This window comes from Sander lucioperca, chromosome 10, assembly GCF_008315115.2.
Source record: "Sander lucioperca isolate FBNREF2018 chromosome 10, SLUC_FBN_1.2, whole genome shotgun sequence".
In the NCBI taxonomy this organism is placed as follows: Eukaryota; Metazoa; Chordata; class Actinopteri; order Perciformes; family Percidae; genus Sander; species Sander lucioperca.
In genome coordinates this window covers 28,673,176-28,690,852 of record NC_050182.1, presented here as the reverse complement: position 1 = coordinate 28,690,852, position 17,677 = coordinate 28,673,176, and the positions used below count along the sequence as shown (strand labels likewise).

Genomic DNA, 17,677 nt, shown 5'->3' with positions numbered 1-17,677 from the left:
GTACAGAGACCCCTCTCAGATCCTTTACTGCCAGTAAAAGAAAAAAAAAACAGGTAAAAAAATATATTCAGCAGAAAAGCTAAATCAAACCACCAGTACTCCAAACTGAATCACACTATTTGGAAAGACATAAAAGAGCAACAACAACAAAAATTCTGTTGCCGTGTTGAGTTCTATTTCAAATAATTGTCTCAACATGTATGCATCTAGTTAATGCTCCAAACAATTATACATTATGCACATACAAAGGCATTTGTAGAGCTTTTTATTTAAACACTGGTAGTTTTATTGGACATAAATGATTAATGGTTACATTGTGAGTAGTAAACTTTAAAATAAAACTGTGGAGGAGTCAGTCATCCACCTCCTGTCTGAAAAGCAATGTCTCAGTACATATGGATGTTCTATACTATGCTGTCATGGCTCTGATTATAAACAGTAAAAAAGAGCTACTGTAACTGACAAGAGTAACTGAGTTACACTAGACTAAACTTAAAATGAAACATATTTGTCTGTTTTACTGCGTGCAGCCATCTATCTTGTACTCATCTGTAAACACATTAAATGCTTTGCAGGCAGCGGTATGTGCAGATTTTTTACATTCTTTCTCCGAAGGCTTTCTTTCAACCCAGGTGTTTGACTCCAACAGATACTGCATCCTACCAAAAGAGGGAGTGAACAGAATGTGAATCAATGATTGTAAAATTATACTTCCGTTAATAATATTGATTATACTTACATTCCATTTGAGTTGGTTGTGGAGCCATCTTTGCCCATGATGAGATACTGTCTTCCCAGGTCTAGATGTCCTTTACACTGACGCCTCTTCGCAAATACTCGAACAGAATTCTCATTCAGAAAGATATCTCCATCTGGTAGACAGATGATAAGTGATTATCATTTATGATAGGTCTTTTAACCATAAACATTTAAAGGTCAGTGTTACAGCATCTGCTAGGGCTTGTGGTCACAGTTTACTTACGTGATCTGAGTACCTCGTTTACATTGATTTCGTACAGCTCAAAGTTACTCTTCATGGAAACATTGAGGACTTCGCCAATGTATGCTGAAATAAAAAAACAAACCATTTAACAACTAGTCATCTGAACCGTTCTACTGCATAGTTTTGGTATACTGTCACTATATGAAAGAATGGATTGTTTATAGTCAGCTTATTAGATACTTTACACCATAATGTACTGTATGTAGTACTGACCATAATCTACTGTAGGGAAGAAACATGCATGTTGTAAACGAGGATCTTCTTTTCCTCCTCGCCTGATCCCTCCTTGGAATGTATTTTGTATTTTATGACAGGGTCCTAAAAAAAAGATGATCATATTGCAATTTTAACACAAACCTGAAGTGTAAAGCTTCATTTATTCATGGGTGTTTGTCAGTATGGGTCTTAGAGTAATGGCCTACTTTCTGCACATTGGCACACATCCTCTGAACACAGTGTGGAGACCATCTTGCTCCTTTGGGGTGCTGAGTAGAATACAGTACACTTTCTGTCTGCAAGAAAAGCACAAATAGTTAATGAATTCCTGGTCAATTAAATATGTCCCCTCTATCGTAACAAAAAGAAATATCAAATAAAAAGCTTACTTGGTTCATAATAATCATAGAACACAGCTGGAGCAGGCTGCAGAAGGCCAATTGGTATGTTCTGTTTGGCATCGAAACTAATACATTCCTCTGATTCAAAGAGCTAGAGTGAGAGAATAAATTAAGTAAGTACTGGACATGTAACATTTTTGTAAATATAAAAATATTTGAGCCTCACCTCATTAAAGTAGAGCAGCACTCTTCCATAGGAGACCTCATAATGGGAAATGTATCGTTCAGGTTGCTCTTTTAGCTGCGAGGAGACAAAAATTGATCTTTTTGCTACTATATTTCCATTCCTTTTTATGATGTTCTTGATGTTATGAATATGAAGGCTACCTTATTTTAGAATAAAAAACTGGAAACATGGAGACACAGCTAGTCAGACTGTGTCCAAAGGTAACAAAATCTGCAAGATGACTAATTAACGTGTATTGTAGGCTATATTTAATCTGTACACAAAAAGTGTAAAAACAGCAGATTGGCGTTTTACAGGGGGTTATGTGCCACAAAATTCTGGAAATATTTAAGACAGAAACTCTCCATGGGAATTACCAGGAATTAATGGGAAATAACAGGAATAAAATGGAAATATAGGGGTTATAGAAACAAACCTTTTATTATATAAGCGGACATAATTGTAAACCCTTCTAATAGAAATTAAATATCTTAATTAATCAATCAATCAATTAACCCTCTGAAGACTAAGCCCTTTGTTCACAGACAGACAACATTCTTTAATTTGTCAAATACATACTATGTGAGTTAGCTAGCATGTGGGCTGTGTGCAAAGTCAAACTAAGGGTTTAAGTTAACTTTATAATTTATAAAATAATTAATTTAATTTCTTCTATATAATTTATAAGAAATGTTTTACAATAAAGAATAAATGGAAATTGGGTAATTAAAACTCTTAATGAGCATGCTCAATCAAGCTACATCCCACATGGTAACAGCTAGCTAGCGAAAAATTAGCAGAAGGTGTTAACAAGTTCTAAACTGTTTACTTTGCCTTAAGCTACTATCTGCTGGTTAACTGAAATATAACATATATATTAGTATTGCTTTTAATATGTATTTCCCCAAAAATAAGTTCACTATTAAAAGGTACAATTTTTATATTCAAATTATGCAATATTCCCCAAATTCTGGCGAAAAATAGTCTTTGCTGTTTCCAAGGTAATGATTCGTAGTTAACGTCTCACATTTTTATGTACACAGGCTTGTACTTTTGACATTATATCAAAGAACCAAATATTTTTTGACACAGTAGCTCATCTTTTCCACCGATTGAACCTGACTTAATGTCCATCTAAGCTCAATCACCTCAGCATGTCTATTGAAAAAAGAGGACATGACCTGATGCGCCAGAAATAGCCTCCTACTTTGTGCTGAAGATGACCATGATGAAGAGGACGAAGAGAGAGCTACTAACCCTGTCCAGGTCCTTAGTTTCAGCCTCAAATCCACTTAGAAGAGTGATGTCAGCAATGGCCATTCCTGTGAGATTGCTGCCCAGGCTATGACTACCCACAGGAAAACAATGAGAATCATAGGACTTGAACTTTTTCACTCAAAGCTCATTGTCTCATGAATACTTATTAAGAGCAAATGTGATTTGAATCTCATTCAACTAACCTGACACAGATTTTGTAGGTGACAGCCTCGTCTGAATTTAAGTTGTTATCAAGATCTCTCCTGTTCCGGGTGCGAGCATCAAACCACTCAATCGCTGATCGTGGCATTCGCACTTCCTTCTCCGCCACCTCCTCATTGTTACCGTAGTCATCATAGTATTCATAATTTTCTATGACCTTAGCTAGGGAGACAGAGGTAAATGTAACTGTGTAACTTTTATCAGCAATAAATGTGGTTGTTATTTGTTATCAGTGACAAAAGCTCACCAGTGTACTTTACTTTCCCCTCCACTGTGACGCTGATAGACACCTTGTCACAATTGTCCTTGGGGTCCAGTAGATAGTAAGATTTTACAATCTGGGGAAAAGATTGGTGATTTACTGTAAAATGTGGATCTCTTTCCGGATATTAACAGACATTAATCAAACTTACCTTGAGCTTGCTATTGCCTTCTCCTGTCAATTGCACATCAATGTTGTTCCCTGAAAACTTCTGTTACAAAAGGTGCAAAAAATGCCAAGTCATCTAAGAATGAGGTTAAATATTTCTGTGTGAATTTAAGTGTAATGCTGACAATGCTCTACAATACCTTAAGATCTGTTTCCACCTTCTCCTTATTTCTCAGTGCAAGCTTTACAATGTCTGTCTTTCCTTGGACTGTGAACTCTGCTATTAGATTTGCTTCGGGACTGACTGACCTCTTTAGCTCATACTCAGCAAGGGCTTCCAATGCCACAACGGTATCCTGGACACGGTAATAAAACAATAACATGTTTAACATCACTGCTCTGATGGTTAATCTGTACTATATGTACTATATATACATACTGTATGATGTGGGACCAGATGGATACAGGGACTATGTCCAAAGACAGGGATTCTTCACTTCAAACAATTTTCAATGTAGCTTTTTAATCACCTGTGTTGATTTGAAGCCTCCAGCATAGTTTTCTTGGGTGATTAACCAGCAGGCTGTTCTGTCTGCCCACTCTGTTTCCCCAAGTTCCACTGTAGCTAGGAGGGCATAGGCTGTAGTCTCTACTGTCATAGCATCTGCATTAGCTTGATTCTGTGGGCTGGCATCAACAGTCCACAGATAACAGCCATTCTCCCCTGATAATTAAAAATAGAAAGTAAAGTAAAAATAAAACAATAGCACATTGTGATACACACTTTTGGTCTACTGACAAATGTCTGCCACATACTGTATACACCATAAAAACTATCACTTCAATATCTCAGGGTTTATTAGGCATTGCTGAAAATAAACAAGGTCTGCTTTATGGAAACTTTATCCTGTATATATATATATTAATTGATATTAATTGATAACTTAATATGTATGTTTGATACATGTAATTTATCCATATCACCCACACCTATAAGCTTTGATTGGACTTGCCTTCAGTAGCCAGTGCTTTAAGTTTTGTCCAGACAGATGAATGATCTGTTCCCTTTGGCAGACAAACTGCGAGACAGTAAGCTGTGATGGCAACAGTGTAGGGATGCTGAAGCTCCTCAAGGTGTGACAGGAGATATGATGTTGATCTTGAAATTCTTGCTTCCTGGTAGAAAGTAGCATGAAGGGAGTAATTTTTTATCTTATCTTCTTTGCAAATTATGCATTGACTATAGTGTATTAAAGTGCAATAAATATAAAACAAACAGTAATAAGGCTAAGAGTCGACAGCCACTATATGATGATAACATGCTTTACAAGGGGTCATCCCTATGTTCCCCGGGTCCTATGTTCCCTGTGTCCTATGTTCCACGGTTCCCCGGGTCCTATGTTCCCTGTTTTTTCCCAAAAAGGGTCCTATGTTCCCCTGTAGCAATACATACCGGGGAGCATAGGACACTTTTTCTGGAAAAGGGTCCTATGTTCCCCACAATCTATCAATCTTTACAGTAGACTCTCAGCATGGCCAGCAGGCCTACTGTCGCATGGCCCACCTTAGCTCCCACCCCTAATCATATTGTCTTGTGGAGAGTTTAGGGTTAGGGTTAGGGTTAGGCAAGTCCATTTCGCTTCGGGAAAAAGCGTCTGCTAAATACCTGTCTTTAACCTTTTAACCTTTATTTGTTGAGCGTCGTGACACACCTCAACTATCGCACGTTGAAAGCAAAAGGAAACATGGTGGAGCCTGCTCTCTCTGGGTGTGCTTATAAATTAAATAATGTCCAAGTTTTATCATTACTGATTGAACTAACATTCATTGAAAGGATCCCTTGGTCCAAGATAAATTGACATTATTAACAGAGCAGCCAAAGAGCCGCATGCAGCTCGAGACCTGCAGGTTTGCCACCCCTGACCTAATCTTTCCTCGTCTAGGCCTATTTGCATATGTGCGTCAAACAGCCCGTAGGCCTACATAGGCCTATTTGCCATGGAATTTGGCAGTAATGGTGGAAAAAGTAACAGACCGGGGAACATAGGACCCTTTTTTTGAAAAAGGGTCCTATGTTCCCCAGTCTCATACAAAGAGGGGAACATAGGACCCAGGGAACATAGGACCTGGGGAACCTTCCCGCTTACAATGCTAACATGCAAATGTTTAGCAGGTAAATGTTTACTTAATGTTGGTGCTAAAGGAAGAGTCAGGTATCCAAAATCATTAGAATACATAGTCTGTGACCCAATAATGTCCACAAAATCTAGTTGCAATCGCTTTAGTTGATGTTGAGATAGTTTACTAGACAGTAGAGTTGAGCCGGATACTCGGTACGGATAAAGCACTTTTGCCGAGTACGAGTATTATACGAGTAATACGAGTCAATATCTGTGCTCGGATTGAATAAAAATCCTCATTGGGTAGTTGACTGTGTCTGCGTTCTGTGATAGGCTAGTCGTCACAGCGCCCCTCCCCTACACACATACAGATTTATTGTGTTGCTGTGTCCCACTCTGCTCACTCACACAGAACAGCTCTCTCTCTCTCTCTCTGTCTCTCCCTCAGTCACTCAGGTTCGCGGGTCTTTTCCGTTAACGTTAGGGTTTCTTCAGCTTCAGGTTTGTTTTTTACTTCGGTTTGTAGTACTTACTTATTAACCAGTAGAGTTCTGGTAAACGTGGGGTTTGTTCAGACGTGGTGCTTGGTAGAATGCGACTCACGTTGCGTCTCTGCCTGTCGGAGATTTTTTTTCTTTTTTAAACTGTCAGCTGGCTCTAAACAGATCTGAAAAACAGCGTCGGACTATTTGATCCGTAGAACACAGTCCCCCCGCGCCCCTCTCTCTCTGTCTCTCTGTTACTCACTCACACACACTCACACACACACACACACACACACACACACACACACACACACACACACACACACACACATACCTCGTGTGGAAATAAAAAAAAAAAAAAAATCACACTGATCATAAAAAAATTAAAAGTTAAAAAAAGAAAGTTATGTTGAGTATGAAAACTCTTGTTCATTACATTTTACTTCATAATTGCAACCGCATGTGTTGTATTCATTGTTGCAAAACTTGTTCTGTATATAGTTTGTTATCGTGATCAAAACCATTGATCTGAAGCTCAATGCTGATGCTGTCATGTAAATAGTTTTCTAATCAGCAATAAATATAACAATTTCTGATCAACCCATAACAATTGCATGCTTAAAATAACATACCGGTTAAAGCCCCACCCATTTCAAGACAACCCGACCCACTTCCGGGTTAAATCCCGCCCACTTCCGGGTTAGGCCCCGCCCAGTCCGAGTACAGATAGATACAGATAATTCATATGGTTAACAGATACAGATACAGATAATGCTGTACTCGCTCATCCCTACTAGACAGGTTTAAACTTTGACCTGCTGATGGCACTAGAGGAAAAGTCAGCGGATCACCAAAGTCATCGGAATAAATCTTCTGGGCATAATGAATGTCTGTAAAAATTGCATGACAATCTATTCACTAGTTTTCAAAGTTATTTCAGTCGGGACGAAGTGGTTAACTGACCAACATTGCCACCCCAAAAGCAACACCAATATTGTGGCTAAAACCCAGGACAGTAAGTCTTTCTATTATCTCACCACATTATTTTTTAATTCGGTGTCCAGGAATTGAAGGGACCGGTACAGTGCAAGAGTTATGAATGCCGTCATGGATGCTTCTTGGTCTTTGCCTTTCTACATTAAACACACATAGACAATAATACATTTAAATCACTGCTACTGAGTTTGTTGCTACATCTAATATTGTTCACATAATTATATGCGTGTTCCAACATATATGAAATAGAAGTTACCAGAACTCTTCTGCGTAGCACTCGATGTGGGTCACTGAATGACCCATCACTGTTTTGTACTGAGAGCAAGTATCTGACTGAGTGCCTTATTTCGTCTTCTGGTACAACCCAAGCATTCCACTCCTTCTTTTCAAAAGTCATTGTCTGACGCTGTGCCACCAACGATAGCACTTTCACTATAAGGGCAGTCACCCTGAGGAGAAGAAAAGTAAGGGAGAAGAGTGGATGGAAAAAGCTGATTTGTGAGATATTGGAAGTAAATCAAAAATTAATGAGGCAGCAGAAATCAAATCCTCACCAATTACTAGATAGCGCTGTACGCCATGGTCTATACGATCCATCGACTTCATTCTTGAAATCTAAAATCCTCACATAACCTGACAAAGAAAGTGTTAACTTTGTTAAAAACAAACATGTATAGCCTTGGTAGTGACCTGTAGAGGGTGCAACCATATAAATAGAATGAGAGTAGAATGGACATTCCCATTCAAATCAATATAGCATGATGGTCAGAGTGGCGGCCATTTTTATGTGTACCGTTGCCATTGCAAAGAACTGTGACCGTTGTGTAGCATGCTAAGGCCCTGATCATAAAGTGAGTTCTAGCAGCCTGGGGCGGCTTTTTGTAATTGTTTTCAATGAGAGTGAAGCGTTTTGCTCACTGCTTTTGCATTTATGAGCGTCTCTGAGTTTTCCACTCTTTGACTTTTTACTTTTACCCTTGTGAACTTAACTTAATGTTTATCCTTCACTGGTGATACTGTATTACTTCCTGACATGAAGCGAAATGTAATTCATTTGACAGCTCGTCTGTACTTTTGTGAATCCAGTTTCCTTTTTACTGCATTAACTACCATTTTTACCATACCTTTGGTCTAACACCTGCTTATGGAATCTCACAGTTTTCACAGCTTCATAACTGATTCCAGTAAAAACTTTGCTTTAACAGTTCCATGCCTTAGGTCTGATCTGTCTGATCGCATTTGAAGATTGCTAAACACGATGCGCTCTGCACAGCCATTTTTGTTGAAGATGCCCCGATCAGACCAGTTGCATCTTTTGTTATTCTTGCTAAGCAACCATTGACTCATATAGCCAACCGTTATTTTCCTGTTAAGTTAAATGACGTTGTGCCTTTTTCTTCACTCTGAGTTAAAGTTTTTTCAACTGGAGGCGTTCAGGGCATTCCTGCAAAAAAGTGAGGCGGTCAGCAATGCAAAAGCAGCAAGCAAAACGCTTCACTCTTGAAAATAATTACAAAAAACTACCCCATGCTGCCAAAACACGCTCTGTCTGATCAGGGCTTTATTTTTCATTTTTAACAGGTTTGCTTTGAAATCCTAATTAAAGTTTTTCCATTTTTGGTATATACTTTACTATATACTATACTATTTTCTTAACTTTATTATATTATATGTATCTTGTGTACACAAATAATGTTTTGTGCAAACGGAAATAATATCTAAAATCTTATTTTGGATATTTATTGCATACAAGTGGGAATTTTGACATGGTGGTGGTGCTAGTGGAAAGGTGCAGGGGGTTGTCCAAGACATTAGAATGCAATACAATTCTTTCTCTGGAGTCTATGGATATCCATAGCAAATTCCATGGTGATTTGGCCAGTAGTTGTGGACCAGTGTGACAAAAACTGATGGGCTAACAACACAATTTTTAGGCCTGGCTAATGGGCAAGAGGAGCAATTAAAATAAACTCTGAATAATGGCATACGTTTGTCACAGAAAATATAAATAGTACATAAATGATAGAGACATTATGCAATTAACTGCTTAATATGTTCCTACCTTGTTTGATTTTATCAAGAGTATCATCTCTGGTACCAGCAGGCAGGTCAAACCATTGCTCAGTTAGGTCAAGGTAGCGGAGGGCTGAAGCTGTAGGGGCCAGTCGTACCGTTGTCTGTTCTAAACATCCCCGAGGCAATACAATCAGGCTAGCAACCTTTTCTGGAGAAAGAAGGTTCTTTGCATGTGAACTGCCAAATCCATCCCCTGTCAAATAAGAACATTGAAAGGGTAAGACTCTGTCACTCACAAAGGTCTGTGAATTGTATGTCTGTGTCTAACAGCACATACCTTCCACTGAAACAAAAATATTTGAGCTGGAGCCGGGGACTGTGTCATCTGGTAAAGATCCGTCAATAATTATATTCTTAGTGGTCCTTTCTACCAAGATAGCAATAAGTAAATTGATTAAAAAAAAATGTAAATACATTGAAGAATAAAGTTAATAAGTGTCATTAAGAATTACAGAAACAACTCACCATTGAATTTCAGCACTAGGGTGTGTTCTACTCTTTTTTCTAGTCCTTCTGTCTACAACAAAGAGAGCTGATTATTGTGTGTCCCTTGCCTAACACATGAAAATATGCAAGTGGAAAACACATTTCAGTTTACATTAATAGCACATAAATATTCTCTTTAGTTAATATTTTAATGCATCCTCATAATCAATTAATTCACATTAACCACATTTATTTTTCAACGAGCCATTAGTATAAGCATAAATAGCTGTCAAGCAGTAATGTTTTTGAAATTAAAGTTAAAATGTCCAGAGGTTATGAGAAAATGCTGATATGCCACATATGGAGGGTCAACAAAGGGAAGTCATTGTATAGAGGTTTTAATCCAATATGACTTCCAATATATCATATATGTTTCCATATTTATTTAGTCAGGTATGTGGCTATTATAAAATGATTGTTTAGCAGAGAGATCAAATAAGGTCTTTGTCACTCACCAACACATTCAAAGTCTTTTCAACTGCATCGATTCCCATCTCATTCTCCATATCAAAGAGACGTATTTTGATGGGTATTGAGCCGGTAACCATGGGGACAGCAGAGAAGGAAACAAACTGGGAAGACTCTGGCTTCACAGTAATGTTAACAAACGCTGCAGTGGTGGCTGAGCCGGGGGAACAAAGTCCTTCAGTTTGTTCCATATGAACTGCCACCTATAAAAATGCAGATTTCCACACAGAAAAATATTAAGAATTTAATTTCAACTTGTATATGTTGTTGTTCTTAGGTGATATCTACCTGTAGTTCGACATCGCCATAGTTGTAGATAACAGGCGAAATGGATAGTTGCTCATATTTCTTCACTGAGTAAGGCAGTCTCAGAGACACAAATGCCCTCTTAAATGCTCTGACCTCAGACGGTTTAACTACACAGAAACCTGAATGAAACATAGTGTAAGCAGCAAATTGCAGTTATTCATGAGAAGCTCCTCAGTCAGATATCAAACATGTATTTGTAAAGTGGGAAGCTGTTATTACCGGTGGCTGCAGATAAAGTGACGACCTGAATCTCCCACGTGGTGATGGAATCAGGTAGAGTCAAAACATACCTAAGGGGTTTCAATTAAGATACATTAAAGAGTGTGGTCTTACTAAAATGCATCTGACAAATGCGTTTTCTACCTCTAGTTTACTTTAGAATTAAAGTAATGTATTTATTAAGATTAACTTACACTGAACAATTGAAAATGCTGAAATTCTTACATTGACATCACAAGCAACATTAACATATACAAAGATATAAACAACATTAAAGCTGCAAGCAGTGATGAACGGGCGCTCGCACCTTCCCGTACGGAATGGTCGAGTTCAACTTTATTTCCTGCGTGGAGTGGGTGGCATTGGAAATTATATTTTGCAAATTTTGTTTTAACAACTTCTGATGCATGGGCAAATATGTTGAGTTGTCGAGCACCTAAAGCCCCTTAAAAAGTGATTAATTTAAGAGAATAATAATACACATCAATTTCAATAGGGCCTTCGCCGACCGCTACTCAGTACTCTGGCCCTAACTATGGGGTAGCAAATGTTTTAACGGCTGCAACTAGACACTGTATTTCACTGGAAAAAATATTCTACAAAATTGTATATAATATTGCCACCTCTTACCTTCCTTTACGATCTACATCAAATTCTGTGAATGCAAAGCTTGGGGGGAAAAATCGTCGAATGTACTGACGGGCAGTGTCCAAGAAGAACTCTTCAATGTCCTCTGTGCTTGCAGCTAAAAATGAGAAAATGAAAGGTTTGTGATTAAACTCTGTGATAATCATGCAACAGTCATTAAATTCCATCTAAGTAAGTTTGTAAATAAGATTTGAAAAAGATTGTTTAATCTCACTCCTGCCAAGTCCTTTCCGGGCGTCCTCTTGTATCTTTTTTTGTCTCAGATACTCTCCTTCAAGGCAGCATTTTAAAAAGGCATCGGTACAAACAGGATTTGCTTCCACCAGAGAGACTCTCTTCGCTCTTTCAAGACATGTTCGTCTCATAGGGATGAGAGAAAACCCCTGAACACAACAGTCTTGTAACTTTTCATTGGAAAAGTTAGATTCTAAAGTGACAATAAAATAAAAAGAAAGCAAACATTTTCATAGCATATTCTTACCAGAAGTATTTAACATGATCTCAGATCAGAGTTGTAATGCTAGAATGGTGTCTTACTTAAAGTCATCATTTCTTGTTGAAGGTCCACTGAGCGTCTCTGTCGTACAGATTGTACATTACAGCCAAAACCTAGTAAAAAAGTAATATAACAGCATTAAACCTCAGCATAAGTAATTTGTTAGTTGCTTGATTTTGGATGGTTGTTGGTATTATGAAAACAATCATTTGCTAAAAAGGTAATTTCTGCTTTAGTGGTTATAATCTTTGCCTTTTTCTCCATGTCACACACATGGGAGCCAACAAAATAGATCTCCTAACTCCTGTGGTAGCATCGATTTGGTTTTTATCTTGTTTTGGATAAAACCAAAATCATCGGCATGGCTAGCTACCACAAGAAAATATTTTTGTAATTTGTAACAATCAATATGTTCTGTTCTTATTTAACATTTAAATGAAGAAAAAAAATATTATTGCCATACTTTTTTTCCATACTGACTGGGACTGCGATACAAAAGACAGGCCAGCCTCTGTTAGTACAGATGCAGGGTCAGATCCTCCACTGTATGAGCAACCAAGGTCATATGACTGCATAGAGGAAAACACCTGAAAAATGGAACAAGAGCTTGGATTTACTGTATTATAATATATAGGTTGAATAAAATAGCCTCTGTGTGTTGTAAGAGAGTCAGTTTACAAGGAGCGTGTGAAAGTGTTAACCTGTTTTGCTGTGAGTTTATTATCGGCATTGAGAGCGTAGATGGCTTTATCCACAGCCAGCAAAGCCACTCTGGCTTTCTGACCATGTAAATCAAACTCTAGTGTAGACTGTTTTCCAGGTTCAAACGGTCCTTTTTGTTCTACCTAAATTAAAATTAAAATATTTCAGAGATTTTTTAATGACATTGTCCAAGGTCAAAGTCAATTCAAATAATACATTAAAAAAATTATCTAAATATGTACATGTAAACACATTGGCTGTGTTCAGTAGTTGAAACTAGGCTAAACAGAATTGTAAATTTTGTGTTGATCAAGAATGATAATTGGCATACAACATAATAACACCCACCACAGCAGTGATTGCAACTGTGAATTAGTTCATTCAAAGCTAAAGTCGATTTCATTAAGTATTACATTATTTTATCTACCAGCCCCCTCCCTGCCCCATTTATTTTTAAAAATGTCCTACTACAGAATTAAGCCGACACAAGTAAAGTTGTGTTTGCCTTCTGTTACTGTGGAATCACTCTGCTCAGGCTGCACTCTTATCTGGTCTGTTTACTCACCTTGACCTTTATCTCACATTCGTCCCTGACATCTACCCACACCGAGTCAGCAATGATGTCACCATGCTGGTTGTAGTAGTAGCCAATCAGACGGAACGATGGCACCATATCAGGAGTTATCTGCAGGTTGTGCCTAACTGAAGTACCAAATCCGAGAGAACCCTTTTGTATTATGATCCCACGGCTTAAGACCTGCAACATAGTCAGTTTATAAAGGTTATAAAAACTGTAGCTTCTCTTTGTCAAAACAAATCATGTTGCATTCACTCAGATATGCCTCACCATGTAGTATATAAATCCACTTGTTGGCCCATTGATGGTGTTGTAATTCACAGTTAATGACTCGCCCACAGAATACATCTTATTGGTCAAACTGATGTACAGGTAGCTGCCTCTCGGAGATGAAGCAGGTTGAATTACTTTGCTCTGCTGAAGGCCATCTGCCAAAACCTAATGAGTCAGGGTGTAAACAGTTAAGGTGAACTAAAGGAAAATCCAGTGATTTATTAATTTGATAACACCTTTAAATTGTTAATTGTTTAGGAATACTAACTGTAACAGTAATCGGAGCCCCATTGGCAATATTAAAGACAGGATTCACTGCCCCCTCCTGGTCAGTGTTGCCTTGCCAAGATTCCTCTGAAAATGGTGATACATCAATCTTTACTGGCACACCAGCTGCTGGGGAGCCATCTGGGAGATGCACAGCAACCTATAATACAAACTAAATATTTTACATACAAAATCATCACAGTCATGTACATAGCTGTGTACCCATTTGTTTGTTTCATGCATACCACCACATCTAGCGGATATCCAGGAAGAAAATATGAGCGCGTCCGAGAGAAATCCAAGGTGTATTTGTGAGAGATGATAGGAAGGTAAACTTCTGCCTCTTGTATTTCCCCACCTACGCAATACAATGCAGATATCAGATGCATGAAAATCACAATACTAAAACATCTTCTTACATCTCTCAAATACGAGATGGCACATCTCAACAGATTTATCTTTCAATTTTGAGATAAATTATTCTTCTAGTAATAGTAGTAGAGTTGTAGAAGCAGTAATAAAATTGTTGTTATTGTTATTCTCAGAATATAAATAAATATGGGTACTGTCAGGGACTTTTGTTCTGTTAGTTATCCTAACATATTCGTATAGCAATTTCATTGATGTATATTTAATGGTTTTGCTGTAGTTTTGGCATATATTCCATAAAATATGGGATTGTAATTTCTTTTAACCTGATAATTCTATTTACCTACTCTCTGATCATAAGACCCTTGAAGTTTACAAGAGGTTGCGAGTCCAACTGCTGTATTTACATCTCTTATTAAATACCATTTCACAACATCCAGAGTCATCGCAGTACCCTGGAGTTGCATAACAGGAAACAGTAACTAGCTGTTTGGCCATTTAACACCAAACATGAGTAAACATCATACTTAATATGCACAGCACATGCCGCTGTCTATAAAACAGCAAATATTTTACACATTATATAGTATATTCTATTGCACCATAATGGTTTCTGCCTTAAACATTGGTATATGGTGTGACAGAGTGTCCTTTACTTTGTATGTTGGTGACAAATACTCTCAAATAGAGTTGCGCTCCACTTTGCTGTAATTCAGAGAGGGTTTTGCTCTGTTTATGGAGGTGTTCATGTAAGTCTGCTATCTGAAGAGAAGCTGTTGCAGTTCCATTCTTGACCTGCAAGAAATGCCATACATTATTAATGTTCAAGTACTGTACCACTTAAGAGATGCAATATGTTGCCAGATTATCTTTATATTTTTTCTCACCGAACCAGTCAACTCCAGTCCTCTGATAAAGGCAGGCTTCATTTTTTGACCAGGGGTTGGACCTTTTTCTACAAAGCCAAATTGGCAGTGGTAAGCCCCCTTAACTTTCTCCCCATGTGAATACCTAGAGAAAATTATTGTAAAAAAATGTGACTGTTAATGTTAGGAAAGTCTGAAAATATAATGCTAGGGACAAGCGGTCTAAATATTATAATATGAACTTGTATTGTTAAATATGACATTTGAAAGGGGTTACTTAATGACACATACTGTATTTACCCAAATATGCAGCTCTACAGAGCTCTTTAGCCATTTTTAGCTTATTTGGGGGTGTTATGGTAAGCCAGTTGTTGAGTGTGTATGTAGTGTTAGCGGGTATCTTAAGTTAAAGAGGGAGTTTCAGGAGACTACACCTACAGATGCCCTGAAAGGCAAGGTGAAATGTTTGGTATTGTTTTTTTCAGGCATTGTTGGCCAAAACCTAATTTTATCTAGTATCTCCATACAAGATAAAAAAGGGTAGGCTAACGCTAGTTAACTGTTAGCCGTAACCTTGGCTGCAATGTTAGCAACTTCACAAGGCAATGATTCTGCTGTTTTTCCTACTTGTTTTTGAGTTAGTGAAACTTGATTGCTAAAAATGATTAATGCAGGTTTAAAAGGAAAACCTGGCATTAAAGGAAATTAATGAGAAATCAATCAAAACTTACTTTGCTAAGATGGTGAAGTCAAGCTGTTCAGCATTCGACAAAATATAGCTCGGCTTCATTTGGATGTTCACCTCAAAACTTGGTAAAACTAGAGAGTGTAACAAAAACAGTGTTTTTGAGAATGACAAAATATCTGCAAATTAAAAAAAAGTAAAATGCTTAAATGAAATTACGTTACCGAATTTTTGGACTTTGAACTCTCGGGAAGCAGCGTTTGCTTTATCGTCTTCATAGTGTGCTGTAACCTTCCATGTGCCCATTCTTTGTAAACAAAACATACATGTGTTATTGCGGTATGTCAAAGTTTATTGTGCTGTTATGTTAGATGCAGTTTATTGTAAATCGTAAATTGTTTTAACATACTTTGAGACATCAGGTATGGAAAATGAGTCTTGGAGTATTCCTCCCTTTGCAGTCCTAAGGGATTTCATTACTCTGTTTCCAGCAGCATTCTATTATAAAATGATAAAAGCATTAATCATGACAATTATGTATGCAAATATTTCAAAGTCCTCTGTATTCCTAAATATATGTCCTGATATATATCAATCACTCACAATTACTGATATGTGGATCACTTCCTCATGAGGCCTGAATGTGTGGTCAAGAGTGAATATTCTGTACCTTACTAGAAAAGAGATAATCAACAAATTTCTTCAAAAACATAGTGGAGCTTATTTCCACACATTTCTTCACATTTGTTGTCTCTCCTTTTACCTTTCTGTGTTGGGTTGTAGATTGGCTGATCAGTCTGAATGAAGATATAGCCCCTGTGTTGTGATACCAGAACATGTGTTATCTTCTTTCCACTGAAGGAGGGGCTCTCTGCCATCAGCGCAAGGGTGGGACGTTTATAATTTGAAGTCACAGTTGACATCAGGTTCCTGTCTATCTGTAAATGTGAAAAAAACAAGTTTGGATTACTGACATCTCAGTCCTGTCTAAATCGTTTGCTTTTTGTGTGAATGTCAACATTTCTCATACCATGAGCTCAACTATTTTGATCTCCCCTTCCACAGCACACTGAGTAGTTTTCCTCGCAGACACAACAGTTTGGGAAATCTCATGCCGCAGGTAGAGAGTAACAGGATTATTAAGATGAGACTTTCCCATCTGGACAAACACTTTCTCATTAACACCCACATGAAACACTCTGGGGGCTGAGATGAAGAATCTGGACACAAAGGTGAAAAAAGCACTTGCTGTAGCTTTCATTGCTATATTTTGCATTCATGGACTTCTATGCCTTTAGAGAAACATCTGCAATGCTGCATATTTTGTCTTACATTATAACAAAATGACATACTAATCCTTACAATATCGTTAAACAAAAGGGTTGTCATTAAATTACATTATTACATAATATAGATATATGCAGCTATGTCTACATTTACCCATTGTCCGTTGAAGAAGCTGATTCCACAGTCAAGATCAGGAACAGTATTGAAAAGATGTAGCACCCCATTGTGCAGCTTCTATTTCTTTGCCTGCTCTGACACAGGCTTTTGATTACCTCTGGTTTTGTTATTCATCCACCCCTGTATTTCTCAATCGTTGGATCCAGAAATGCCCTCCCTCAGTTTTTTTTTTCTTCTAAGATAAGTTAAAAAGAAGTATCATTCCTCAGGGAGATGTCTCATGTATTGTGCCTATAGGCAGTACATAGACTGAAAAAATCCTCACACTCAGATAGAACATGTATACTGATGTGTACATATGTGTAACACACTCTTTAGTTCAAAAGTGTGTACATTTCTACATAGAAAGTATGAGATCTAAACAGATGTATCTAAAACATGAGGCCAACAATACAGATAAGATCATAGTGAACTGACAGATACATTTCAGACTACAACATGTTTGATTTTTATAAAATTCAGTTGTATAACTGCTTGGCTTGCAGCATAGAAAGTGTTTGTTTCTGTTTCACAATGTGTATCCATTCCCTCATTGG

At 37.6% G+C, this 17,677-nt stretch overlaps 1 protein-coding gene across 1 annotated transcript; it reads right to left on the bottom strand.

Moving 5' to 3' along the window:
• Nucleotides 1-251: 251 nt before the first annotated feature.
• c4b (complement 4B (Chido blood group)) lies at nucleotides 252-17,394 on the bottom strand. Its single transcript, XM_031298970.2, has 41 exons — nucleotides 17,118-17,394; nucleotides 16,708-16,897; nucleotides 16,441-16,615; nucleotides 16,281-16,351; nucleotides 16,087-16,175; nucleotides 15,902-15,984; nucleotides 15,724-15,811; nucleotides 15,014-15,137; nucleotides 14,783-14,921; nucleotides 14,003-14,115; nucleotides 13,759-13,917; nucleotides 13,488-13,655; nucleotides 13,206-13,397; nucleotides 12,640-12,783; nucleotides 12,402-12,525; nucleotides 11,980-12,051; nucleotides 11,657-11,869; nucleotides 11,425-11,539; nucleotides 10,795-10,865; nucleotides 10,555-10,694; nucleotides 10,254-10,469; nucleotides 9,778-9,829; nucleotides 9,590-9,679; nucleotides 9,299-9,505; nucleotides 7,791-7,869; nucleotides 7,493-7,685; nucleotides 7,278-7,373; nucleotides 4,649-4,811; nucleotides 4,166-4,359; nucleotides 3,836-3,991; nucleotides 3,679-3,738; nucleotides 3,513-3,603; nucleotides 3,247-3,427; nucleotides 3,044-3,134; nucleotides 1,787-1,861; nucleotides 1,609-1,711; nucleotides 1,426-1,515; nucleotides 1,217-1,321; nucleotides 983-1,066; nucleotides 740-872; nucleotides 252-659 (listed from the first exon to the last, which is right to left on the bottom strand). The coding sequence occupies exons 1-41, from the start codon at nucleotides 17,186-17,188 to the stop codon at nucleotides 518-520; spliced, it is 5,142 nt and encodes a 1,713-aa protein (XP_031154830.1). The 5' UTR covers nucleotides 17,189-17,394; the 3' UTR covers nucleotides 252-517.
• Between the last annotated feature and the right edge of the window lie 283 nt (nucleotides 17,395-17,677).